At 49.2% G+C, this 27,744-nt stretch overlaps 1 protein-coding gene across 7 annotated transcripts in view; it reads right to left on the minus strand.

Moving 5' to 3' along the window:
* PTCH1 (patched 1) overlaps nucleotides 1-10,570 on the minus strand; it is a 69,208-nt gene extending 58,638 nt beyond the window's left edge. For 5 of the 7 annotated variants that reach the window (XM_082335543.1, XM_082335542.1, XM_082335541.1 and 2 more), the window contains exons 1-2: nucleotides 10,347-10,570; nucleotides 8,555-8,747 (exon numbers count right to left, since the gene is read on the minus strand). In XM_082335543.1, the coding sequence (XP_082191669.1) occupies nucleotides 8,555-8,747; nucleotides 10,347-10,556 (403 nt within the window). In that variant the 5' untranslated portion in view covers nucleotides 10,557-10,570. Of the gene's footprint in view, nucleotides 1-7,948; nucleotides 8,032-8,554; nucleotides 8,748-9,500; nucleotides 9,555-10,346 lie in introns of those variants that run through there. The other 2 variants (XM_082335545.1, XM_082335544.1) reach the window with 2 other exon arrangements.
* Between the last annotated feature and the right edge of the window lie 17,174 nt (nucleotides 10,571-27,744).

Here is a 27,744-nt window from a genome sequence, read left to right on the forward strand (position 1 = left end):
GTACAACACTGCACATGTGCCTTAAAAATATCAGCTTTTTCTTGCACATGAGCGAAATACAGATGTTTCAAATATACAATGATTACTTGTATATTTGAAGCTGGAATTAAGTTCAGTACAATTCTCTAAAGGAGCAGCACCTTTGCAGAAAGAGTCAGGTTATGGTTCTGCTCATTCCCTTACCTCTTATATATTTTGCTCAAGGACTGAAATAACTAAGTTTTCCAAAACCAAGCAGAAGTTAAAGCCAAGATATTCATTCTAAAAACCAAGATTAAAATTCTCCATACATCAAAATGTCTATATGGTCAGCAGTTTCCATAAAGGTCTTTTTACCTCACGAAATTACTACTCCTGCCAAATTCAGAATGTTTATTGCAACTGAGGTGATACTGAATGAAAATAACGGAGAAAAAACAATCGCAAGTAAATTATATTTACAGATAGGAAACTAAGTTTACACAGCAAAAAAGGAATTAAGAAAAATAGATTTTATTTTTAAATTCTGAATTCACAGTTACTCCTTGCAACTCCACTCCACCTATTTCTAGTGCAAGGTACAATGAAAAATTATTACAAGTCAAAGTCACTCAGTTAACAGCAAGGATGAACATAGCTTATTGTATCCGGTATCCATTGGTCATATTCAGCACACTGTAGGTGGATAATAAAATAGCACAGATCATGCAAAACAAGAGCAAAACATCTTCCTGTTCTCAATTCACGGGCACAGAAATAAAGTGGTCATTATAAGATAGCATGCATTTTCAGTGCAGAAATCATACTTCAAAGTGCTGAGTTTTCTGTCATGACGCACCATCTCATGAATCTGTTGCCCCAGTAAAGCATCAACAGTAGAAAACCGTATAGTTTCTATAAGTAATAATTAAAGTTGTGTTTCTTCATTTTTCTGTACTCTGACAGGGGACTACACTTCTTATTGCAGAACTGTCACTTAGCCCTTAAGGACTTTTACTGATTTCTTCAGGTTTTTCCAGGTACAGTAACTCGCAAACACAAATGGGGAAAGACCTCCTGCATAATACAAGGCAGGAGAGATTAGAGAAATTAAAAGATCCAAACGCATACTTAAGATAAATAAGGATGATTGAGAAAATATATGTAACTGTACAGTTAACTGTACATTCATGAAGAATGAACTTCTTGGTAAAATTCTGCACTCCAGCTCCTGCTGAACTCCAAAAAGAGCAGCTAGAACCATGTATATCCATGCCATCATCTGTAGACAGAAAAAATACTGCGCAAAGGCTGGAAGACTGAACTTTATTCTATATACAGGAGAAAATGCCTGACAAAGAACAGCCCCACAAGGTCTATAACGAAAACGCAGTTTTAGCCCATCAGAATATTCTTAAAAAGCTAGCTGTGGGGCAGAAAACGTTACAACCATGGTTCTACCTAAGTGCTCATAAGTTGAAGCACGTAATTCACTGCTAAAAGGACTGTGCATAAAAGTCCATGAGTGTCAAAATGAGAACATGTTCCATTAGACAGCAAAAGGAAAGTAGTTGCAGACACATTAAAACTAGCATCCTAGTGGACACAGCTCCAACAGGTCATAGGGAGGTCAGCTTTGAAGGAGAAATCCAGATGAAATATAAACATGGCATTGTGGAAACCAGACAAATCTCCCATAGCTTTGTCCAGCCAGCACTAATCTAGGCATCAGCTGTGGTGCATAATCTAAACAAAGGGATCAGTCTGTTCATACATCTGGAAGCTGTCATATTTTGGAGCCTCCTAACAGTTATGTGTAACTGAAACATCCACTTGCATGTAGCAGCCTTTAAATTTGTTGAGTGGTCAAGAACTGCTAGATGCATACGCTATGTAGTATTACTACTTTCCGGGGAACCACCACAAATACTATTTAATAACAGGGCTTGGACCATCTCTTCCCATGGAAAAAATAAATCATGAAAATGGATGGAGTCAGGGTGAGGAGCTAGAGTTTTCCTTAATGCATTCTCTGTTGAAAGCAAGTTTGAGTACCCATGGCTTTTAGAGTTCACTCTTGTCTGAATCCAGTGTCTGCTGAGGAATAATGAGAAAGGAAGGCTCGTTCTCTACAAAAAAAAAAAGACAGTCCACTTAGCAGGTAACAGGAGCTGGTAGCAGACCTCAAACCACTCACCACCACCTCCACATAGCACCACAACTCCAGCAGCAGCCAGCCCTACAGCTGAGCTAGCTCTTCTGCTTACCTACATTCCCCCCATTACCGCTCAGGAGCAGTGGCATGGGGACCAACAATAAAGCAATATTGCTCTCAACTGTTCTGTTTCACTCCAGGATTTCTGTACTGAAATCTCTAGGCTCTCCAGAACTGCAGGAATGTCTTCACACCCTGTTCATAAGCAGCAAAATCCCCAGAGTGCAAGATGACACTCAAAGCTCAGAAGAGAGGAAGAGGGGGATGGTGCAGCCAAGGCACCGCCCTGTTTAAATACACATTTCAACAGAGAAGGAAACAGACCCTTCCAAACAAGGATCTGTAGGGCACATTCTGGCACAGACATTGGCGACAGTGTGTTAAGTTTGGAAATAATAATGAAGATTAATGTTCTGCAGCCTTGAGTAAATTAAATGCCTCTGAAGTCTGAAAGGCAGAAGGAACCATGCAACCATGCACTTACAGCTTAGAGAGATGCCAGTTCTACAGCAGGAGGTCCTCCTCCTGCCCTTCCCAGAAGGGGCAGAGCGGGGGCACGCTGTTAGTCCGCAGCGGTTTTGTACATGGGTAAAGGCCTGGCTACGCTAAAGTCATTCCAAGTTCCGCCACCACATTCAGCGAGTTCAGGATTTCACCCTTTACCTTCTCAGTGACCGAAGAATGGTCACATGCAATACCTTCATTAAAGCTCTTAAAGATCAAAGAGGAATTTTAAATGCTGAAGCTGGGGTGTTTTTTTGATGTACGAGCTTTTCAGCAATGAGCACCAACTCTCAGCAGTGATGGGGACACCTGTCAAGATGGAACTTAACAGAGACCTCCCGTGATTCTGAATTTAACAGCACGCCCTTGAAAGATGACAATCAAACATCCATATAACTAAAACCTTTAAACATCTTAACAACTTCCAGTACACAGAAGCAGAGGGAGTTCAACTTCACACGAATATAACACTCACTGTCCTGATGTTTTTATCCACAAACATCATGTAAAGCTTAAATATTAGAATTTAATGCTATTTTTCAAAACAGAAGCATGGACTGAAATACTCTTCCATTTTGACCAGCAAACCTTAAAAAGAGTACATTGCCCAGTTGACCATCCTTCAGCCATCACGAGGAAACATCACTGCTACTTTCCCACTTGAGAAACCACATAATAAATAATCACACTTAATTCAAACGAAACAGCGAACTTGGAAATTTTCCAGATAAACACCTTTCAATGAACTTTCAATAGGCACTGAGGGACGCAACACAGTGCAAGACAGTATTCGGAAGTAAGCAAGCTCCTACATCACCTCATCCATATGAAACTGATGGATTTGGTGATGTGATCAGAGACAAGCCCCCAGACTGTCACACAGCCTACCAACACCTCACCTCAGACCCACCAGCAGAGTAACTTCTGCTCTTCTGCCATCTGCTCTGCGTCGATGGTGGCGATGCATGTGCAAGCACATCTAAAACAGTACTATCCGCTGCGGGGCACAAATGTGCGCGTTTATGGGAGAAGTGAATTACACCTGAGTGGGTCAATTCGTGCTAACTGTATACACACCAAACATGTTCCTCCAGCCCACTCACATAAATTTGTCTCCTTGAAACAACAAATTCACAAAGATCTGTTCCTTTACTATTCTTTTTTGTTTCTCCAAAGAACACTAGTGTAAAGTTAACTGGTGCCTTAGGCGGAGCCTAAGATAACTTTCCTCTCCACCTGCACTTGATCTTGCTGGGTTAGGCAAACTGAGAATCTAAGGAAATAATACTGGTTCCTGCATCACTCACATGCTTTCCTCATTGTCACCTCATTCTTATGTTGCATGGGTAGATTCACGTATCTTAAGATGGGTCAGCTATAAATACTACAGTAGAGTAACTTGATTTTTGGCCCTTTAGAGCGAAAGGAAACAATACTACACATAGCTCAAATCTTTACTTACAGTTTCTGCCATACACACTCAGTCCTAATTCACTTACAATTGGAACATACTCACTTTGTTCCACCCACCAAAGTTGAACGAGGTGGCTACTGAGGCATTCTGTTTTCCCTGCTGGCTGTCCTACCCCAATCTGTATCACCCACCCTCTTCCTTCAAACTGGCTTAAAGAAGGGGCTCTACATGTGAAGAGCTTGGTTAGCTTTGTGAAGAGGGCTGCTTAAAGAGGGAAAGGTTCGACTGAGCTACAGCTAGTCCAAAAAGTGCAGAAAGCAAGAAAGGAAGGAAAGAACACCATGATCTTCAACCACTTAAAGAAGAAAAAGTAATGAAGAAAGTGAGGGGAAAAAAATCCCAAGGCAATGGCAACATGAAAGTTCCATACCAAGGAACAAGACTAGACCATCTCTCCCCTTAAGAGCTGCTCCAATTAACGCCATTCAAGGCGTTGCAGTAGCCAGATTTCAAGCTCCACTTAACAGAACCTTCTCTGGAGCCACAAAACTACCTTCTTTCAGAAGCAGAGGCTGTGAATTTACATGTGTGACTGCTGTTCTCACACAGGGTCTTAGAGTGCCTATTAGAGTGGTAGCAAAAAACATAACCAGTTATGAGCATGATTTCTTTTCCATCCAGAGTACTTTCTAGTTATGAATGGATGTTTCTGAAAGCACATCTGTGTTCAACAAAATTCAGTCACAGAGGAAATCAATGCAAAGCCCTTTTTGTTCTCTCAAGGGCGTATGATGTATAAAGATGCTAAACAGTCTCCACAACTCCAGTATGCATGGACACCCACATATAGCAGTTCAACTAAAGCTGAATGGCTGTGGATAACAGAACTGCCATTAAAATGCCAGTCCAGAATTTGTTTGCCCAAGAAACCGAAAACAAGCATCCCCCAGTAGCAAGGTATAGACATGGGGATGACAGACCTGCTGATGGGCTGAGGGGAAACAGGTATGTGTCCCAGTCAAAGATGCCAGAGAGCCAGACTGCAAGACAGGAGCACGGACTGAGAGCATACTGTGGGACACACAGTAATAACTGAAGTGCTCTGAACAGCAGCCAGAGAAGGATTGTGTATTAAAAAAAAAAAAAAAAAACACTAAAAAAAGCTACTCTACAACACTTAGTGCCAAGAAACAATCTGAGAGGAAAGCCACTTTGGTATCAGGAGGCTCACAGAAGGCCAAGAGTGCTGGCACAAATTCTGAAGGAGGAAGACTACTACAGGAAAACTGAAAGAATGATGTTTTAGAGATCTGTTTTTCTTTTTCTCTCTTTGAAAGTTTGCCTACCAGGTGGGTTTCTAAACTTCTTATGTAAATACTTCAGCCATAATAGCTTCAGGCCCAGACTACTAATCATTTATCTTGGAATGTGCATGGTCTTAAAACTCATTCAAACTTCACTTCACTATTTTTAATTAATTGTGTTATGGTTTTAAAGCAACCGTTTACTTCCAGCAAACTTCAGTGCTGTATTATGTTCCATGCTCCATGGCATTCAGAAATACACCATATAAAACCAGCCTCTTTATGTAAATACTGCCAATTTATTCAGCAGTAATGACTGTAAAAAGCTCCAGTAGCAAATCAAAACTGTTCCTTGAAATATATTGCAAGTAATCTACCATATTTGACCAACATTGCACAGTTGATTCAAACTCTTGGTAAACAAAAGGTAAAGGGAAAAATAAGACAGCTATTTTAATAAACAGGGCAATTCAGCCACTGCTTCTACTACAAGAAACCTTGATCTAAAAGGTCCCTTAGTATAATAACCGCCACGGAGCGTACTTTAAAGCTGTTAGGACCAGGTGCACACCAGTGCAGAAAAACGAGTTTGGTCACTGCTTTCCACTTCCGCATAGGAAGAACAGCATTTTCCAAACTCTCTCTTTCCATACCTGTTCATCTCAAATTCTCACTCTGAGCTTCTCTGTAGTTTAGCAACAGAAATACGCAATTGCTATTTGTTAGGTTTATTTGTACAAGACCCTGGTTCACGAGTGGAGCATTTACAGAGTCTCTACCAAGAAAGCACATTTGAGCAAGCCCTTTTGCATAGATGGTCACGTAGTGCTAGATCAGGAAGACTAGAAGTTAATTTAAATTACATCTAGAATATTTTATCTCATCTTAATCAGTCAGCCTTTTTTTGCAATCTAGAAATGCAAGGGTTTCTGAATGCAGAGTTTTAATACCTTTTTTTACATTACTTTATTCTGACATGAAAACTGAACTCAGTAGATGTGAAATTACATAGGTCAACTCTGTACAACCAGCTGCATTATGAACTCATCTTGGCCATAAAAACCTCAGAGATCAATTTCAACTAGATTTTATAGCAGGGACTTTCCTCCCCTCCCCCATCCACGAAGGAATAATGACATGAGAAGAGGACAGTGCAGCAACTGAACTAAGTGGCTATTTTGCAAATCGTATTTTTTCCTTGAGAACTGCATATTTACTGCTGGCCCAGGCATACGGGCATCGTCAGCAAGCAGTTTCTTGGTATTACATGGTTACGAAAATCACATGGCCTTAATGTGATGGGATCGCCCTTCCAAGTAAGTGAACCCCAGTAATATCATGATGATAAACTTCAGGGAAGCATGCTGGATGGAACTGCAATCACATATTATTTACCAACCACTTAAGAGAAAAGCAGAGACAAAACACACATGACCATAAATTGACAAAAGAAACTTTGCCACTAACAACCTCACAAGGACTTTGGGGGAAAAAAGAGTGCAGGAAAAAGAAGGATGTTCACAACTGTTTGCATCAGTATTTAAGGTACAGAGGACCTAGTGACCAGTACAGACTCTGAATGCACATCTCTGCCTACGGATGGGCTCCTGCAGCGCCTGCTCTGTTTCTCAGGGCTGTTGGCAGCAGATACCAACATATTCTGGGCTTCTGGACTACACGGACCAAAGAAAGTTCAGTCGGTAACACATTATTTCCCAAAACAGAAAAACCAATACTCACTAAACTACCCGTGAACCGCATCCTGACCCCAATATGCCTGTCATCTGCAAGGATGGAATCTAGTCCTATATGCTCTAATTCATCCACAGGGCGGGACAGACCACCTTCATAACAGCCGCTAACTTTGTTTGCGCTCAGCACCAGCTTTTCCACACACACACATACAGAGAGCTATTTAGTAACGATTATTCATGCAGCCCTCCATATTAACTTTTATAAGCCAAATTCTGCTGCAAGCGACTTTGACATAAACCCAGAGTAAGTGCTGCAGTCAAGGAACTCTGTTTTCACATCAACCCAGCTAACGGGGGGAATGTGATGCTAAGTAAACAATATTTTCCCCCCGGGGAAAAAAAAATAAATAAAGAAAAAAAATACAACACCAAAAAAAAAAAACCCCAAACCCAAAACCCCCGGCAGCCTGGAGCCGTGCCGCTCCGAGCGGGGTAACCCGCCCGCTCCCCGAAGGACAGAGGGGGCCTGCGAGGGGGGCGCTGGCCGCACCGCTCTGCTCACCCCGCACCCCCGTGCCTCCGCCCGGGGCGGGGTGCGGGCTCTGTTCGGAAAGGCAGCCCGCGAAGCCCCCACCCCCGGTCCCGCTCCTGTACCAAGCCTGCCTTCCTTACGCCGCCGCCTTCGGGCTGGGCCTGGGGCAGGCGCCCCCCGCCCCGGGCACTGCCCGCGGCCACCCCGCTCCCGGCGGCCGCGGCCGGACAGGCCCCGCTCCGCCTCGGCAGCCTTTTTTTTATTTTTTTCCGGTCCTCTCCCTCCTCTTTTTTATTTTTTTTTCCTTTTTTTTTTTTTTCCTTTTACCTTGAGACAAACGCTCCCCCCCACAGTTGAAAGCTGTCCAACAACAGGACCACACACAGGCACCCGCCCCGCCGCGCCGCGCTCCTCGCCGCCCGCCCCCTCCCCCCGCCACGGGCGCACGCACTCCCAAAATGGCGGAGGGGCGCATCCCGGCAGCGCCGCCGCCTCCCGCCGCCGCCGGGGGACGCGGAGACCGGTCGCCCGCCGCCCCGCCGCCCGGAGAGCCGGGGCGGAGGCGGGGGAGCGGGGTGGCAGGGGGCGGCCCGGCCCGGCGCCCCCCGCGGAGCGCACGGCCTGCCGCCGCGGCCCCCCGCGGGCGGGGAAGTGGTAGGCGCCGCCCGGGGCCGCGCGCCCCGGCCCCAGGCCCGCCGCCCGCCTCGACAACCGCCCGCCCAACCGCCCCGCGCTCCGCCGGCTTCCCCGCGGCAGCCCGGCCCCCGCCGGCGGCAGGCCCGCCTCGCCCTGCCCAGCGGCCCCCGCGCACAGCCGTACAGACGCAGGCGGGCAGGGCGGCCGCCGCCACCGCTCAAGCTGAGCGTACGCGGCCGGGCAGGCGGGGAGGGACGGGTCGGGGCGGCGGCGGAAGGAGGGGGACCCCGGACTTACCTTCCACCCACAGCTCCTCCACGTTGGTTTCGAGATTAGCTGCCCTTAATCCTACAGCGAAAGCCCCAAATATCAGGAGGCCGACAACCAAAAACTTCCCGCAGTTTCTCTGAATGTAACAGCCCAGTTTAAATAACAGTCTCTGAAACTTTGCTCGCAGCCACAGCGGCGCTTTCCGTCCCGTCGCCTTCCCCTGCAAGGCAAGAAGAGGTCAGTAGTTGAGGGGCTGCGGCAGGCCGCCGCGCCGGACGCGCGCCCCCGGCCCCGGGGCAGGCGGGGAGAGCGCCCCGGCCCCGCTGGCGGAGCACGGAGCCGGCACCGCGGGCGGCTCAGGCGGGCGTCCTTCCAGCAGGGCCCTGGCCCCGCCGCCCCCGGCCGCACGCACAGGCCCAGATGTACCTGCTGGTAGCCGCCCTCGCCCCGCGCCAACACGCGGGCCGGGGGCGACGCCACCGCATGGGAGCCCGGCGCCCTCGCCTACGCTGCCCGCCCGCCAGGCTCCTGGCGTGCCCCAGGCGCTGCCAGCAGCTCGGGCTGCAACGCGGTCGCGCCGGCAAGACCCCGCGGCGCCAGGGCAGAAGTAACCGCTGCCGATGCACCTCAACAGCCACAAGAAAGAAAAAAAGTCCCTTTTCCTGCTCTCCTTAGGCCTCTGAGGGGCTGGGGGGCGGGGGAGGGACGGTGGTGACGGAAAGCTAGTCAGTAGCCGTTTGCTGCCGTCTCCCCCGTTCCCAGCTCCTAGCAAGGGTTTGGTGCTGAGGCAGCACCCACGTGGTGAGCAGCGCCGTAAGATCAGAAGTAATTCATTTCCATAGAGTTTGGAGACGCTGTGTGATCTGAATTAGGAAGTAGAGCAGCCATCTGTAAGTTACGACAATATTTGTGAACGGAAGAGGGCAGCCACATGGATTTTTTTTTTTTTCCCTCCTCCTTTCCCCCTGCTTACAAAGCCTAGAAATCCGCTCCCCGAAGCGCAACCATCCCCGCAGCAAGGCGCAGCGTCTCGAGGTTGTTTACTTTTAACATTTTTTTTGGCCGGCGGAGAGCGGCGGCCGGGGCCGCCCCTCCGCCCCGCCCGGGCCGCGCCGGGCTTGCGGGGCGCCCCGGCACCTCCCGCCCTCCCCCGCCGGCCCCTCCGCCGCCGCTCCGCGGGCACCGGCGCGACCTGCGCGGCAGGGCCGGGGGCCGGGGGCGGACACACGATTTGTTTACGGCCCTCGCTTCCCCTCCGACCGCCGGGGGGGGTGGGGGGGGGGAGAAAGAAAACGGCTGCGAGCTCTCTCTGCTGGGGGACCCCTCTCCGAGGGCAGTCGCCGCGCCGGCGCTCGGCGGAGAGCTTGACAAAAGCACAGCTTCTGCCAAGAAAGCGGCCGCCCGCTTTCTCCCCCGTCCCGGCCGGCAGCGGGTGTTGCCGAGGCGGCTGGGCGCTACGAGGGGACGGCGAGGCCGAAAGGAAGCGGAGGGGGAGCGGGGGGAGGCCGGCAGCGAGCGCAGGCTGCCTCGGGAAATGGTTAAGAGAGGAGAGCTGCGGCTCGGCAGCGCAGGCGGGCACCGGGGCAGGCACAGGCGAGAAGGAAGGGAAGGAGGGCACTCTCTCCCGCACTGAAGAGTCACAGACGTCCCTCTCTTTTTCCCAGCATTTTATTGGTGGCTGTTTCATTTCCATCTCCTCCTTCCACCCCCGCGAGAAAACATACCACCTCCCTCCTCCTCCTCCTCCTCCTCCCCCGCCGAAAAACAGCACTAGCACTAGCGCGTATCTCTGGAAAAAAGAGTGAGAGATTGAATGCACCTTTGAGATCTGCTCCAGGGCGAAAGCCGCATCGCAGTAGCTTGGCCGCTGCAGATACTCCCGGTCGGGCGCCGCGGCGCGCCGATTCCCTCCGGTCCTTCGCCGCCTGCCGCCGCCGCCGCCGCCGCTCCTCGCCGCCCGGCCGGGGTGGCCGCCGCCGCCCGCGCTGCTGCTGGTCTCCGGCTCCGACGCGTTACCGGCCGAGGCCATGTTGCCGCCGCCGCCGGCGGGACGGGGGAGCTGCCGCTGGCGCTGCCGCCGCCGCGGCGGCGGGGCCCGGGGGCCCGGGGGCGCGGCGGGGCCGCGGGGGGCTGGCGGCGCTGCGGGCCGCGGGCTGCTGCTGCTGCTGCGGGGGCCGCCGCCGCCGCCGCTGCTGCTGCTGCTGCTGCTGGGGCTGCTGCGGCGCGGCCGCCTCACGCGGGGCGCGGGGCGGCGGCTGCCGCCGCGGCCGCTCCGGCCGAGTCGCTGCCCGCGCCTCCCATTGCCACATCGCGCGCGGACCCCGCGCTGCAGGCGGCCGCTCCCCGCGCCCGGCGAGGGCGGGCGGGCGGGCGGGCGCGACCCCCGGGCCCCCCCGGCCGCCGCCGCGCTTTCCTCCGCTCCCGTGGAAATCGCCTCCTCCGGCCGCCGCTGCCTCCGGGAAGCCGCTGTCCGCGGCGGCGCTCAGCGACGGCGGCGCGGCGGCGGCGCGGCGGGCCGCGGCGGCTGCTGCTGCTGCTGCTGCTGCTGCGCTGCCTGGCCGCGCTGCACCATCCTGCCTCAGCGCCGGGGTGCTTCCCGCGGGCCGCGGGGCCGGCGGGGCTCCGCGGTCGGCCCCGCCGCGGCGGCGGGCGGCCGGCTGCCTGGCGCTCTCCCCCGGCGTGTGCGCGGCAGCACCGAGCTGCAGCCCCTCGGCTCAAGAGATGAGATGAAGAAGAAAAAAAGGACTCTCTCCATTTGGATAAAGAGGAGGAGGGGTGGAGGGGGGGGGGAGTATGAGAGGAGAGAGAGCGAGAGAGGGAGAGGGAGGAAAAAAAAAAAAAAAAAAAAAAAAAAGAGCTGAAAGCCCGCCCCCGGGGCTGTCAGATGGCTTGGGTTTCTGCGAGGCGATTGGCTCGGGGAGGGCAGAAATTACTCAGCAAACATGACTATTATTAGCTGCTTAGCAACAGCTCACCAAAGTAGAGAGACCACCCAGGCCGGCAGCCCTTGTGTGTGCATCTCCAGCTTCAGGGGGAGCCTTAAAGAGATCCAGCCTTCTTTGCATGCAATACTTCCATTAAGGAATGCCTTCCCCCCCCCCGCTTTCTTCTTCGTTTTCTTTTCAAGAAAGTTTTCTCCCTTGTTTTTTCCGCCCGGGATGCTTGCGGACACATACACGCGCGCAACTTTCTCGCGATCGACGCGCAGAAATACATTTTTCCCTTCTAAGAAAGAGAAGGAAGCGGGGGGAAAAGCAGCATTAAACGATTTCTAAAGCCCTTAAAAGAAAATCCTTTTAGAGGCACCTTGGCCTCAAGCTGCAACAAATACTGGGAGGTCCGAGCTGAATTCCCAGGCTTGCAGAAATAATGACAGGGTGGTGGATACTGCGGTAGAAAGTGCCAGATTTTTCTCCCTCTCTCTTTCTTTTTTAACTAAAGAGGAGACTTAGTTCCTTGCAAGAAAACCACTCCGTCCAGTTAGAAAAACACAATGAAAACTTAACACTTGAGGGATTTAAAGCTGCGCGGTAGCTAGCCTGTTTCAACTTAGGGCTCATTCTTTAACTGAAACCTGAGGAAAGCCAATTTTAATATGTTTTTAGTGTAAAAGTCCATGAAACGCAGCCTGCCTGGCCGCGCTAAACACTTCTTGAACTATGCGCGATTGTTTACTTTTTTGGCACCGCTTCTCCCCGTCTCTGTTCATTGAGAATCAGCCATTAATCGCTGCCCTTACGGCTGCGCGCGTTCCCCCGGCCCCGCGGGCTGCGCGCCCCGGCCCCCAGCGCTGCTCCCCGCGGAGGCTCCGCGCCCCGCCCGACCTCCCGCCGCACCGGCGCGGAGGGCAGCGGGACACCGGCCCCGCCGCTCCGCCACCGGCCCGGCCCGCGGAGGCGCTTTTGGGGGGGCGCCGGGGGTGCTGCCGCCGGCAGGGCGGCTGCTGCGCGCCCGCGGAGGACCGCGGCTGTCAGGCGCGTTCGCTGGGGCGGAAAAAAGAAGTTTAGAGAAGAAGAGGGGAGCGCGGGGACCCGAGGTGCGAGGGGGACCCCGGGCAGCCCCCTGCCTGCTGCGGCGTCCCGCCCGCCGCGCCGCGGGCACCGCGCACCTCTCCCCTCGGCCCCGCCGCCCGCGCGCCCGGGGCGGCGGCCGTGGGCCAGCTCCCCTCGGCGGGGCCGGCGTGCGCCGGCGGCGGGGCCGCCCCTGCCGGGCGGCCAGACACACGGACCCGCCGCCGGCAGCGGGGGCGGGCAGCGCCCCGGGGCCGGGGCCGCCGGCGGGAGCGGGCTGCGCTCCGCTCCGCACCGCCCCGCCCGTGCGGAGGCTCCCTTCGTGAAACTGCCCAGGGGCACCCACGGACGGGGGCTTTCCAGGGTCACGGCCACCGGCGGGGGGGTCCCTTTTCCTTTCCGCTCCGTCCCACCTCCGTCTTTCCCACACTGGGAGACCTGCCTCCCTGAAGGCCCGGCCCTGTGCTCCGCAGGGGACTGTCCGCAGGAAAGCTGCTGGGAGCAGCACGCTGTCCGACACGCACCCGTAGGGGCCATAAATACGGCAGAGGGAAACCTAAAGGGCGCGGAGCTGGAGGCTGTTTTCTGTTGGAGGCTGAAACCCGCACCTGGGATGCAGTCGGCCACCTCTCATTCAAGTTTCTGCTTGGGAAAGTGACCGTCCGTCTGGCTAGGAACTGATGTGCCACTGCTGCTGCCCCTGCTCGGCCTCGGCGGCTCTGACGGGGTGGCAGGGCTGGGGGATGGAGAAGGACGGGACGGGCGGAGAAGCGCTTTGGCTCGGTCTCCCAGCAGGCTCCAAAAGCGGGGAAAGAGTGTCCCTTCAAGCACCTCGAGCCCCCAGAACTGCCCTGCCTGCCTCCTGCCTGCCTCCTGCCTGCCTCCTGCCTGCTCGGCTTCCCACAATAGCCCAGCACCCGTCAGTCCTTGCTCCTGGTTCCAAAACTCAGTCTTGAAGACTCAAATTTAACAAGCGCTATCTTAATCTCCCCTCTCTCCCTGTGGTCTGGAGGGATTTTTTTTTTTTTAAAGCATACACAAGAGATGAATTACTGCAGGGATCTAATTGGCCTTGTTTCTGGTTTTTTCTTTTTTTTTTTTTTTTTTTTCCTTAAGGAAGAAGTGTCAGTGTAAAAGTCTCCACTTGGGTGGTCAGAGCAGTGGCTGCCCCGAATTTGCCTCATAGCTGATGCCTGCGTGCTACATTCCTGGCGATAATGTTGTTCCTAATCAATCTGCCCTTATTTACATTTGTAAGCACTGCTGGCTGTGCTATGCATTCCCTGTGTGTGCAACTGCTCCTCCACACCAAGGGCTTTTCCCATCTTCAGCAACTTGCAGGGATCCCACGGATTTCTTATCTCAGACTTGCTCTGCGGCGAAGGCCTGGCAAGGTGTCTCCTTGCTTAGAGTGGCTGCAGTGTGCAACCTTTTATACCCGGTCCTCCTGGTTCCTGGACAGCCAAAGCTGGCGTACAAGAATCTCAGGGCTTTGGTCATATGTAGCGGCTTCATTCTGTAATGCTCTGCCTCTTACTCAGGTCACCTTTGTGCTCATAACCCCAAATACGGCAGAGCTTCACACCTCCTCCAGCCAGATGAGGGATCAAATCCAACAGAGGTTAATGATGGGTAACAGGTATTTACACTGATCTTACTTTAACGCATTTTTCCAGGTTGCTTGTGGCCTGCGGACACAGCACCAGGAGCGTTGCGCTGCTGGAGCATCTGATTACCTTAATAAAGAAATGACGCAGAAATGAAGCGCTGGCACCTGGGCTTCCTTTCGTAGGGGCTACGGGAGAGAGCTGACCATGGCAGAAGAAGGACTTGAGGGAAAATAACCTGATTTTGTCTATTCCCTCAGATTTCTGCCTCTTGCACACGTTCTCATTGTGCCAGGGCCCAGGTCTGCCCGGGCCCCAAGCTCCACGTGCACGCCTGACGCTGGCTTTGACATCAGGGAAGGCCACGGGGCAGAGCCTTCGCCGGGCGCCGCCAGGCAGCCTGTGGCCAGGAGCCGCTGCGCAGGCCAGCACCGCCGCGCAGTGCCCACGCCTGGGGAAGAAGGCGGCAGCACGAAGCTGGCCCTCTCCCCCTCCTCAGCCCTGGAAGAAAGGGAACTGCTCGAGCCAACTTGTCAAAATAATGCGGCTAATTACCCCTGATCTCCTTTAATGGAAAGCTGCTCTGCACGCCACAAAGGAGCAAATGAGGGATCTACAGCACCAACCCAGGAGCGCTGGCATTTTCTTCCGTGGAGGGCTGCGGGGAAATGTGCCTCCAGAGGAGCCTCCGAGGTTGCTGGGCTCCTCTGGCGCAGCAGCAGACTCCCAGGGGAGGACCGGAGCGCCCGGGGAGCTGCGGGGGACAGCGGCGGGAGCAGCCACCCTCTCCCTCCAAAAGCTGGAGGACATCCCAGCCCTAGCAGACCTTGTCATACTCCGCGAGGGGCTTTAGCTCTATAAGCCCAAGTCGTCTTCAAAACAGATCCTTTTCCTGGCAAAATGCCCTGCCACTTGCAGGACTTTAATGTGCATAGAGGGGGGAAAGTTACACTGAACAGTTTTTAGCCAGTCCGGACAACACCGGGTCTGTGTAACCATATAGCTCAAGTCTTGCATTTGGCAGAAGGCAGGGCATTCATTTTCATGATCTCTGCCACCGGGTCTTGCAGAAAAAAAAGCTGAGCGACACGATCTCTTTGACCCACTGCTGGAGCAACAAATTTATTAGAGATATAGGCGTGAGAAATGAAAAGGAAGTAAAACAATTCAGGCTCATTGTATGTCTTTCTTTCATACTGCTAATCCGGTTTACACATCACGCCTACATGTCTCAATAGGGCTTTATACACTGTGGCAAAGGCAGAACAAAATAAAAGGTGTGTGTGTGTGTGAGTGTGTGTGAGTGTGTGCATGTGTGTGCATGTGTGTGTGAAATAAGGATGAAAACAGAGAAGCCCAAGACATTTTAATTCAGAGCGGGCTGCCAGTTTTATATCTACCGGCTCTTGAAAGCAAATAGATTTTAAAGTATTCCTCCTCCTCCCCCTCCCTCCTCAGCCCTCACATTTCTCAACAATACTACCTCCTGTCCAGATACAGTGTCGGATTATAATCCAGACACACAATGACCCTAATAGCCCTAACCAGAAATTAGATACACCTATCAGACTGGTGCCAAAACAATGTGAGAGACCCTCTAACCAGAACTGGTAAATGCCGGCTGGGCAAGATACCCACCTTGCCCCGACGTGTCTTTTAAAACCACCCGATGACACCAGACGTCTCCCCCATTCCCCTCCCCTCCCCCCCCCCCCCCCCCCCCCCGCCTCCGATCTACCTCCCGTACGCGGGCTAAGGCGAGGGCCCGGGCAGATGTGCCACTGGACATCCTCCGGCCGCTGGGAGCAGTGGCACAACACGCCCAAGACCGATGACAGCAGCGCTGTACCCGTCCCGATGGTGCCAGGTACCAACCACGGGGAGAGCCCGGTACTACAGCCGGAGGCTGAAGCCACCGTTCCACTTAACCTAAGGCGCACCACGTATCTCACTGCTGTAGTCGGGGAGTGACTGTCCCTCCTTTTCCGTACAGCCATCTGTTCGCAGCAGCTCCCACTGACTGCGGGCATTCCGCCTGAGTCGCAACGGGAGGGGAAGGGCTCCTCAGTGCACCTCGCTCTGTCGATGCAGCAGCCCTGTTTAGCTTCCCCGAGCAGAAAGAAGACGCGAACTGCATCCTCCCTGCGGCCTCGTCCCGCAGCGCCCGGCCCGGGCGGGGCCCCTGCTCCCCGCACGCCGCGTTGTTCGCGCCGCGGCTCACGCAGGTGCCGCGGTGCCGAGACGGGGGACCCGGCCGCAGTCCTCCGCGGGAGGGCAGGGAGCCACGGCGGCAGCGCCCTCCCGCCAGCGGCGGGCCCCCCCGCGCCCCCGCCCCGGCAGCGCCCGGCCCCAGCACCGCCGGGCCCGGGAGCCGGCCCGGCCGGGGGCAGAGCAGCGCCCGGCCCCGGGGGAGCGCCGCCGCCCCCCGGCCCCGCCGCCGGGGCCCGCACCGGCCCCCGCCCCGCCCTGCCCGCCCCGCTCGGGCTGGACCCGGCGGCCGGGACCCGCAGCCCCGGGCCCCGCTGCCCCGCCACGGCGGAGGCCCCGGGCCCCCGGCGGCTGGAGGGAGGCTCCCCCCGCCCCCTCCGCCAGCCCCGGCCCCGGCCGCCCGCGGCCCCGGCCAGGGCCCGCACAGCCCCTCCAGCACCGCCCCGGCCCCGGCCCCGGCCCCCGGCCCTGTCCGCTGGGTGCCGCGGCCCCCGGCCCCGCTGCCGCCGCGGCGGGGCCCCCCGGGGCTGCACCTACCATCGCTGCCCTTGCCGGAGCCGCTCCTGGGGAGCCGTGCTGGAGGGCTGGGTGCGCCCTCATCCACTGGCACTGGCGGCTTCAGGGGGACATCAGTGTCTTCTTCCTCTGCCCTTCTCCCTTTTATCTTCCTTTCTTTCCTCCTTCCTTCCTTTCTTTCCTCCTTTCTTTCTGTCCTTCCTTTCTTTCTTTCTTTCCGTCTTTCTGTCTTTTTTTCTTTCTGTCTTTTCTTTCTTTCTTTTTCTTTCTCTTTCTTTTAGTTCCTCTTTTCCTTCCTTCCTTCCTTCCTTCCTTCCTTCCTTCCTTCTTTTCTTCCTTCCTTCCTTCTTTCCTTCCTTCCTTCCTTCCTTCCTTCCCTCTCTTCTCCTTCTCCTCCTCTTCCTTCTTTTTTTTTTTTTCCCCCCAAAGGAACTGAAAGTGTAAAAAAATAACCCTCCTAGGTTGCAGGCATTCTGCAGAGTGCTGGAAAGCCTCACAATTACATGCCTGTTTCTATTAAGCAGCTCCATCGTCCTCCATGTGGGTGGTCTGGCTCTCAATAGGCAGGACCTGTCAGGGTCACGTGACGAAACCCGCAAACGTTACCCCTTTACAATAAACTTTAGGGGAAAAAAAAAGAAGCGAAGGAAGGGAGAGCCCCGCGCCGCCGCCCCGGCCCCGCCGCGCCCCGGCCCCGGCCCCGGCCCCGGCTCCGGCCCCGGCCCCGGCCCCGGCCCCGCCGCTCCCCCGCAGCACCGCGGAGCTCGCGGGTCTCCTTCAACCCCCGCCTTCGCTCCCTGCTCCCACCTTGGGTTTCAAGGGGAGGGGGAGCGTGAGAGGGGCCAGGTGGCGGACGGCGGTTTCCCCGTCAAAAGAAAGACATAGCTGGATGTGTAGGGAGAGGAGAGGGAAGCGGAGCTTTCTTCTGGCTGCTGGGCGCCCTGCGCTGCACCTGATTTAGTATGTTTGGTTCTGAAAGGTTTATGCCTGTCCTGCTCATTTTTGCTAGAGGTCACTAGAAAGTCAGCTTTCAGGTGGGGAAATAGCGCAAAGCAAGGAAGTTAGCTCCAGTGAATAATACCTGAATGTCACTGGGGAAGAGGACGGCGATTTTCTTTTTTAAAAGCAACATTTCCTTCAATAGTTACAAACAAGATATTAACACTGCAGAAATTTACTCCTACCTTTTCAGGATCTTGTGGTGGCTGAGTATCATTACTGCATCTGAGAGAAGTGATGTTAAGTGTTCCTCCCAGATTAGGGCACTTTGCAAGAAATAAATGGTGTGCGGTGGAAGATACGTTACTAATTGTTTATGGAAGATCCTTTTCCTCTAGTCAGTCACATTTGATTTGCTATCACATTTGGTATATCCACAACGTATTTTGAGAATAAAATATATTCCATATTGCCAAAGTCGTGTGTCCAAGTTGCCCAGATATTTCTGTTTGCGATACATTTAGAAAACATACTTCATGGTTGGCTTCAGTGATTTCACACAACTTTTTTGGATACCCTTTAGCCATGTTTTATCTATATCGCCCCTGTTAGAGAATTCCACTAATAGAAAATAATGTGCATTTTACAGTCCTATGTTCACTATCAAGAATATAAAAACATTATATAGGACATCTCATGATCAGATTGCATTAAACAGCCTAACTTCATACATACTCTTACCTAGAGTAAAACCAGGCTAGGCATCAAAACAATGAGAAAGAAGGATATTTTTCCTACAAAAAAGTTATGTTTTTTACATGACAGAGGGGCTTGTGTCAAGGATAAAGAGTTGGCAGACCATGGGAAAAGACATTTTACAGGATTTTTAAAGAGTACATGAAAAACATACATCACTTTTTATGGCCTCACTGATCAATCACAGGGTTAGATTACTGAAGCAAAAGACAGACAGCAAGGGTAGAGGGTGCATAAATGTTATGGTTGTGATGCTCCAGTCTGTCTTCCCACCCAACACATTCAATCTTAAATTTTCCAGAGAAACTCATCATAATTCCTGATAATAAGTTCCAGTGGTTTCGGGCTCCACATGTTGGACAGGATAGTGTCCACAGTGCCTAGCCTAACCATGCCATGTAGCCACAGTACTGTTATTTAAGCTGGTAGGAGGCAGAACAGCAGAATAGTCACATGAAGAATGAGCAATTATCCTTCTAGGGGAGAGAAGTGGGGTAAAGCAATGCAATATGTTAACTGTGCAGTTTTAGAAAGAGGTGTGCAGAACAGGCAAAGAATTAGAAACAACACAAGAATTGGGATGTTAGTGCAAGCTGGGAAGTATCAGAGAAAATAACCTGAGAAATATAAGACTCCTCACTTGTTCAACATCAAAAGTACATCAGTGGTAAATATCGTAGCTTTCATTGCCTCTTTCTTTTGCCAGTCTAATTCCTCCAGTTACTTCTGTACTACCCAGTAAACCTGAGTCTTCGGCACCCCATAGCACTAAAGTTCCTAATGTGTTCAGAAAAAATAGCATAATCAGACATGAACTGACCAGACATGTGGCACAAAGGAAATAAGAAAAGAGACATGTATGGGGATCACCAAGAATATTTCAGAACAGGAGGGCAGAGGTAACAGTGCCAGTTTCTTCATTCTCTAATGCAGCTATTTAATCAAAGATGTTACATATAGCTGAGAGATTAAACAAGGGAAAAATTACTTCATGACCATCCTGTTTTCTATACTATTTCCCTAAGCACCTCCTACTAGACTCTGTTGGAGGCAGCATGCTGGTCGGGCTGGGGCTTCACATGACACAGTGGTTTTATTTATGGTCTTATATAGCAAATAGTTCGGTATTTTGTCTGTAACTTCACTAAATTATTATTTGCTAACAGTAGCTATTACTAAATGGTAAGTAGCAATTTACATCTGTATATGTATACCTAATGGAACTCCTGGGGAAGAAAATAGATCAGTTACTGTGCAACCTATACTCTCAGCAGAAGTAATGATTACAGTCCATTGACAGGAACCTTTGAAAACAATGGGGAGTAAAATTCATAGCCTGGCAAACATGAACCATCATGCTGTCCTCAACAAGGAGAAATCACGGTGTGCGCTCCCATTCGCAGATTTAATTGTTAGGAAGTGGTTACTCAAGTGTGAAAGCTCAGAGGCTTCTGGTAGGTAGTTCCCCATGGCATCTCTCACACAGCTTCCTAGCACAGACAGGTAACCCTACAGTGGCCAGTGCTGCCACATTTACTCCACTGATAATTACAAATAATAATCTGGAAGTTCGTTCTGGTTCTGCTTGGATGTCAACGCTTCACAAGGGAAGGGAAAGTGAAAAAATTAAGTTAAAGCTGATTTTGCTGCTGAAAGCCAGACATCCTTTCTCTAAACAGGATCCTGCTGCAGTCCTACTGTCCCTTGTCCTATTTTATTTCCCTTTGGTCATATACTAGTAAAGCCCATATTTCAATCTCATTCTGTACTTTCCTTCTGAGGCCACTGTTGAGAGTCTCCAGTTCAAGCTATCTTGGTTGTAACTATAGGTGGTGCTGCCAAGAAAACCATTCTGAACACATGACAAGGCCACAACGTCAATGACCATGTGTCACACATCCATTGGAGACACAACTAAGGCAGAGAGCTAGCTAAGATTAAGAGAGTTGTCTCCTAGTCTTGCTGTGTTCAGGGCAGCCTCATGCCTGGATGAGTGAACCTGGTGCCCAGTACCTGCAGGTCTGATGCTAAAGTGAAGCATGTTTCCAACAATTTTTTTTTACGAAAAGACACGCTTATTACTTCAGTGCTGAACCTTATTATCAAGAAAATGTCCCATGGTTTTCAGGCCTGAGTGTGTTCATCTCTGGAGCAGAGAAAGGAGAAAGGAGAGAGGGAAAAGGAAGACACTGACTGCTTTGCTTTCATTTGTTATAGAGATGGGAAGAACAGCTGTGGATATAAGTCTGGTAGTGCTTTGCTACTTGTATCATGAGTATCTTGCAGGCAGTTGGTGATTTATGAAAGCCTAGGAGAAGAGATGTTCCTCATGATGATCCACAGCTGGTCCAAATAGTGTGGAATCAAGGCTCATGCACAGCACCTCTCCCTACAGACCCTAATGTGGAGTTTGCCTTATTTGACAGTGGCATTTTTTTCCTCATGCTTAGCATAGAATCCATTATAATCCCCAGACCCTTTTCTGCATTATCCTTCCCCAAAGCCTTCACTTTAAGCATGTCTATATGTCACTGGAAAACAGTTCTATTCCACCTTTTTGTATCATACTCAGCTGTTACGAAATCTCACGATTTTCTTAGGCATTTTACTTTAGTATCATATTGCAATACAGTAAACTTTCCAGTAAAGTTTGCCCATTATCAATGAAAACATGAAATGTTTTACCTTACCTCCGTTGGGCCTTGTTAGAAAAAATATGCTTGTTAATCTTGCAAGTGAACCCAAAATTCACTGACTTAATTAAAAGATATTGCTAAAATTTTTTTTGATTAAGAGTAGTCCAAGAATTTATAAGTGTGGGAGTTCAGCTGCTGGGAATTAGCCCATCTTCCATAAGCCATCAACAGTATATGATTTACATTGCTAATTAATTGACTAACTAAAACTGATGACTTAGTTTCAGAATGTCACATGAAGGGTACAAGACCCAATGTCATATCAAGGATTCCCACCGTACTAACAGAAATGTAGAACTGAGGGAAGCTCTTCGCAGAAAACGAATAAGTGGTCTCCAGGCTGCACCCTCAGTCCATCCCTGGCTTGATACTAGCTCAATAAACCTGAGAAATGTCTTAGGCCATCCCTGCGCTAAGACGCTTCTCAGGTTTATCTCAGGTTTTTACCTAGCACACAAGGTTTCTGGTGTGTTCATGCAGGAAGCACAGCAGACTCTCAGAAAGAATGCAAGTGACAGAAGGCAAAAGAGAGGCACATCTTCTGCATGGTCTCTTACAGCAGCCTCCAAGCTGGATCTGTGAAGTTTCATGTGAGTGTGCGAGTGTATGTGGCCTTTTGCTAATCCTACAAGTCAGTCTAAAGATATGGTGCAAATCGTCTCCGTGGGACCAAAGATTTCATGTGGTGCAGAAAAGCAAGAGAAGCAGCACCATGGATCTGAGTGGTTGTCAGGAATTTGTCTGGATCCAAGAGATGGATTCACACCTTGCACCTACTGAAACTGTGGTGATAAATGAGGGTTTGGGAGGTATGGTTAGGAGGACGTGTCAAAGAGTGTGTTGGTCTGTGAACATCCTGTTTCTGCTCCAGCATTTCCCAGATCCACACCTCTCCATGGAGAGGAAGGGACCACTCTTCCAAGAGGGATTTACAATTTGGTGAACCCTGGGAACAGTAATGGTCTCCATAAGTTGTGGGACTCTGCTAGGGTTTTCCTGACAGGTCATTCCTACCTGTCTGCCACATGAAGAAGTGTTATGCAAGGGCTAAGCAATCTGCTCTTCTCCCTGTAGTCCTTCCTAGGACACTGGTAGCCATCAGGAGCAAGGGGGTTTCCTATGCCATCATTTGCTATTAACTGTACTTTACATTCAAAATAGAGTGATGGTGGTGGTGGGATGTTGGGGTCATACGTGCTAACGATATACTCAAGGGCAGTTTTGTAAGTAGTGGTGAATTTTTTAAATTGGAACAAGTGGAATAGTTGGGAACCTAGGCAAACTCGTGCATACACAAGCCTTTCTTCAGCTCTGAAAGACTAGGAGCAAACTTCAAAGTTACGTGCAAGTTAGGAACAGTGCCTAATTATGCTGAGTTTAATTAGAAATGAGAGGAAAGGTATTTGGGCCTCTGCAGTAGAGAGGTGTTAAGAGGTGTTATCTGCTGAGATAGTTGAGAAACGGGTAATTTATTGCCTAGGGAACACACAGAAGTTTTTGGAGGGAGCTGGAGGAGAAAACGGAAGAGGGGGAAGTATGCCCTAAAACCACTAATGAATCCAGGATTTCTAGTGTCTGCTGTGGTTATGAGTTTCAGTTCCCAGGTGCATCTTTTGAAGGGAGTTTTTAATAACAGAAGGGTTTGTGTGCCCAAAAGCTATCCTTTTCCCTCCAGCTGTACAATTTGGACTAATAAAAGATATTATCTCTACCTACACATCTTCTCATTTTAACAAACTGGCAGCTCAGCTACAGAGAAGTCCAGTGTGTCTGAATGCCAAAAACTGTTCAGAAGAAAGCCTAACTTTCCTATCCTCTTGAGGTTTTTAGTTGTTCAACTATAGATGGCAGGACAGAAATGTGCTTTGTCCTTTGCTGGTGTGTTTAGGCCCTGAAGCATAAGAACTGAAAGGCTGCTCTTGGCATTTCATCCCAGCTAAGTTAGCTGTAGAGTTTTTCTCCGCAGATAAATGCCAGCTATTTGCCTCAGTAACATTATGAAGTTGTGTTTTGCATGGTTTCTTTGCTTTTTCATTTTGTCAAGTACTTTCATGTTCCAGTGGGGGAAGAGCAGCCAGTTAGTCTTCTCTACAATATTTAACGAGTCTGGGTAAAAATACTGTGTTATAAATTGTAACCCAAGACACTCTTGTGGTAGAGTATTTCCTCTTAAATAACAATGGAAAAATTTCGCCTTTTATTTTGTAAAGTGGGGAAGGAATGCACAGAGCAACTCTCTCCCGCTTCCCCCAAGAATCATGCATCACAATACACTTTCTACGTTTATTTTGGCAGTTTCATTTTCCTTATTAATGATATTATTTAATCTACTAGCAAATGATTAAATGAAGTCTTAGCACTCATTATGCTATTACACTAATACAAAAGTACATTGTAATGCTCTGCTACTAAATCTTTGCTAAATGTGAAACTTAAGAAAGCATCCATATTATTGAAGTTCAATGACATATGCTATTGAGGATTCTGTACTCATCTGTAACAAATTGTATGGACAAGTAGGCTAGGATTCACGACTCAAAGGCACATGCATAAATGTTTATGAATCTATTTTTAATGTTTACTCATGTTTCCATACCTCATCATTATTGCTACTATTGCAATTGAGCTTTGTTTGGAAAAAAGTTATTTTTGTCTCTGGACAGGTGGCTGGAGCTTCTGCCACTTTGCAAATGGCTATTTCCAGCTTGCACTGGTAGTAGTGATAGCGGTTCTTCCAGGTCGTTGCTGGCCTATGACTTTTATACTCTTTTTGCACACCATGTTCTTGATTTTGGGAAGCGCTTGATTTCCTCCACTTTGGAGACAGCCAGGAGCCCCTCTGCAAATAAATAAACAAACAAACAAGAATCTGGTTAAATACATGAGTGTTCATATACTGGTAAAATTTATGCTTCTAAAAGACCTGTGGTAGTACCTTTTTGAGCAATAATTCGGTTGCAAGCTGAGGCTAAGTGATATCTGGATGGAAGAGCTTAGAAAAACACAGCCTTTTAGAACCATGGGCTTATTTCCAGCTGTGTTGACTTCACTGAGAATTAATTGCTCTTGAATGAAGTAGTGCTGTTGATTTACTCAGCAGAACTCTTCCATCTGTGTGAGTCCTAGTATTATGAGCTAGTTAAAGAGTTCATTGCTATTTTCAAAACCAGTAAAGCTGCTCATTTTGACCTGTTCATGGGTTACGTAAGAAATAGTCTCAGTTCAGAATCTGTGAACACTCAGAAATATCTTTTTTTTCTTCTGTTCTTTATAAAGAATATCTTTGCAAGCCAGGTGCCTGTATGCTACCAACAGAAGATATCTGCCTAGAGTGAAGATTCATGAAACATAGCAAATAAAGGAGAGCAATATTTTCAAATCTCCAGCTAGCAGCCATTCTAGCCTTTATGTTGTTTGAATATCCTATATAAAAGTTGTGTGGGCTGAGTGACACAAGGTTAAATTTTAAGCCACTATACAATAAATTGTACTGAACTGTAGTTTGAAAACTGTCCTTGTCTGCTGACCTACATAATGTCGTTAAAGATTCTAACCCATATTTTCGTGGCGTATTACTTCAAAAGAACGCTTTAGAACATGAATTGCTTTACATAATTAAAGAGAAATGAAATTGCCTTTTGGCATACTGCCACAGAGTACAGCTTTGGTTACAGGAAATAAATTCCATTCTCAGAATTGACATTTTTTATTATTGCTGCCATTGATTTGATAGTGCCATGGCCTAGAATACATGTCACAGAAAGGCTGACAAAATTAGAGAATGTGAAGAAATGCCTCTTGCAATGTGACATCAAGAGGAAAATGTACACTTTGATTAACGTTATCATTACCGGCACCAAGGAGCTTTGTAGGTGAGGATCACTGTGATAATAGAAATGGGGGAATCAGACCCATTAGGTGTAATGAAGCCTGTACAGTCCTATGGGTACTAAGTGTCTTTTGATTTGAGATTGTAACAACTTGATATCAAAGTCTGCGCAGCTGCTGTAGGTTAAAAAAACAAACAACCCCCTCCCCGATTTTGTCATTAGGAAATACCTCTGGAGAGCAAACAAAAGAGTGGTGTCTCATTAGCGGTAGATGTCAGGAAACCACATTTTCTTTCGTTTTGTTGACACGTTGCTTTCTTAAAAGCAATCACCCTCAGTTATAATGGATTACTCCACCAGGAGGAAAACTAATCCTCCTCTTCAGCTGCCAATCAGGGCTGAAGAGTGTTCCAAGAATTCCACAAGATGACACTCTTAGCAAAATAAGAGTAGGTTGGGGAAATCCTTCGCCTTGGTTGCCTTGTGAGGGAGTCATGATTTACAGTGGTTTCACATTGCTCTGGAACTGTTACAGAGATTTCAGCACCTGCGTCATAACAGCAACTCTTTTTTTTCTTCTTTCATTAAGGAATACGCTGTTGACCTACAAACTGAGCATAAGTGTCGTGGAAGTTATATATGCATCACTAGGGAGTAATTGTTAACTCTTGCTATGTAATAAATGTCTTTTTGGAACAGGCTTTTCTTACAGGAAAAGAAAAGTAGGAAATACACCAAGTAAAAATGCATTCAAATCTAGAATTCCTAATACTTCATTCTTAGCAACCACAGTAGGTAGAACCACCCCCCTTGGCTGGTTGAATCACCCTGATATTTGTATGAGACAAAAAGGAAGCTGTTCTGAACTTCTGTTTTCTGATCTTAGTTGGATATAAAGAAAAAAAAAACCCAAAAACAATAAAAAAGCAAATGTATAATAATCAATATTTGTCTTCCACAATACCTGAGAAATGTGGATACCACAATATGTGGACCCAATCAGATGAAGAAAAATTTAGTGATCATAACTTGTTACCCGAACTGTATAATCAAAGTTTTTACTCTTCGAAGTATAAGTGTGTTAAGGGCAGGATGCCATCATCTTCTCTCACAGAAAACCTTGGAAATACTGAATTGATTGGAGCAACTTGCAGAACAGGGTGCTCCTTTAGCTCACAGTGAAAACTGAAATTTAAAAATCAAGGGCTGGTTTGGTTGCTGTAGTTTTGGTTTTGAATGCTAAGGGTAACAAGATCTTCTTTTGCCCTGACAGGCATAGGTGGGAGATGGGACAGGAGCTTTTAAAACAGTTTTGTCACTGAAGCCAGCATCTTTTGACATTATCACGAGTAGCCTCCAGGGCACCCAAACCTACATGTGATTCCTTTTTACATTTCTTCGTCTCGTGCCCATTCCCCACATGTCTCTTTCAGCTTGCTGCTGGAGGGAAAAAAAAAAAAAGAGCAAAAAGAAACGGGGGTGGAAGAGTGACAAAATATCCATGAGTATACCTGAGCCTTCTCAAACCCTCCAAACCAGTTCCTCAGTTTTGTTCTTTCAGTTTTTGCTGAGCTTCAGTTTGAAACCTGATCTGTTGAAACCTGATTTTCCTTGCGCCGACAAATTTCTCAAAAGGCAGGGAGATTTTGCTGAAAATGAATTTCTTCAGTAAAATGCTGATGACCTGTCGTAAAAGATACTAGCTACAAATAACTTTTACAAGTTGAAGTTTTGAGATCATATAAACAGCTAAATTCTCTGACAAACTCAATTCCAATAAAGTCAGTGACACTGCATAGAATTTAATACTAAGGCTGAGTTCAGTGTGGCATATCAGTCTTCAGAGGACATTATATGGATCTATGCTATGGGGAAGGAATTTAAGACCCTGAGAGCTCTTGTGGTAATCTGATGGGCAAAGGGTGGTTAAGTGAAAAATGTTTAGTTTTCATGTGTTTCAGGAGACTGGTTTGAACAAACATCTTTGTGTTTAGGTACTAAATTAAGTATAGGATAGGGACTACCTTTTAGGGGTTTGATAACACTTGAAAGTGAATTCAGATGAAAGGGTCTGAATTTATGGCATTCCAGCTATTTCTGGCTTACTTCAGCTGCGTACAATCTCACTGGAGAGCAAAGGGACTGTGCTCCCTTTTAGTTTACACATTTTTGGGATGAATTAAGATATCTTACAACACAGTGTTCTTGCTTGACAATGAGCTGGAAGCTATTTGTGGATAGCTTTCCTACTCTACATCTAATCAAGCTTTTTTCTTGTACCTACTTTAAGAGGGTTATGATCCCATCTAACGCTTTTTTTAAGCTGTCACAGTACAAATGACACAGCACACCTTTAATAAAGTCCATTGCTAATCTGAAGGTTGAAAAAGAAAGACTCTTTTGCACTCTGCCTAACCTTGTGGGACCTCTTCTTCTTGCCACAGCATAAATTAAAAAAAACCCAATAATTATCAATTGATGTGTGGATGTTGATCTGCAACCTCAACTGTACTCTTCCGTTTGTACAACTGCGCTGAAAACCTCATGTATGCAAGGGTCCTCATGAGATTTCTAGTGCTTCTGAGCTGGCAAACAGTCCTCTGTAAACAGCTTTTTTTACGGCATTTCCCCACTTCCACTTCCAGTCCCTGCAGG

This window comes from Platalea leucorodia (genome assembly GCF_965183815.1).
Source record: "Platalea leucorodia genome assembly, chromosome: Z".
NCBI lineage: Eukaryota > Metazoa > Chordata > Aves > Pelecaniformes > Threskiornithidae > Platalea > Platalea leucorodia.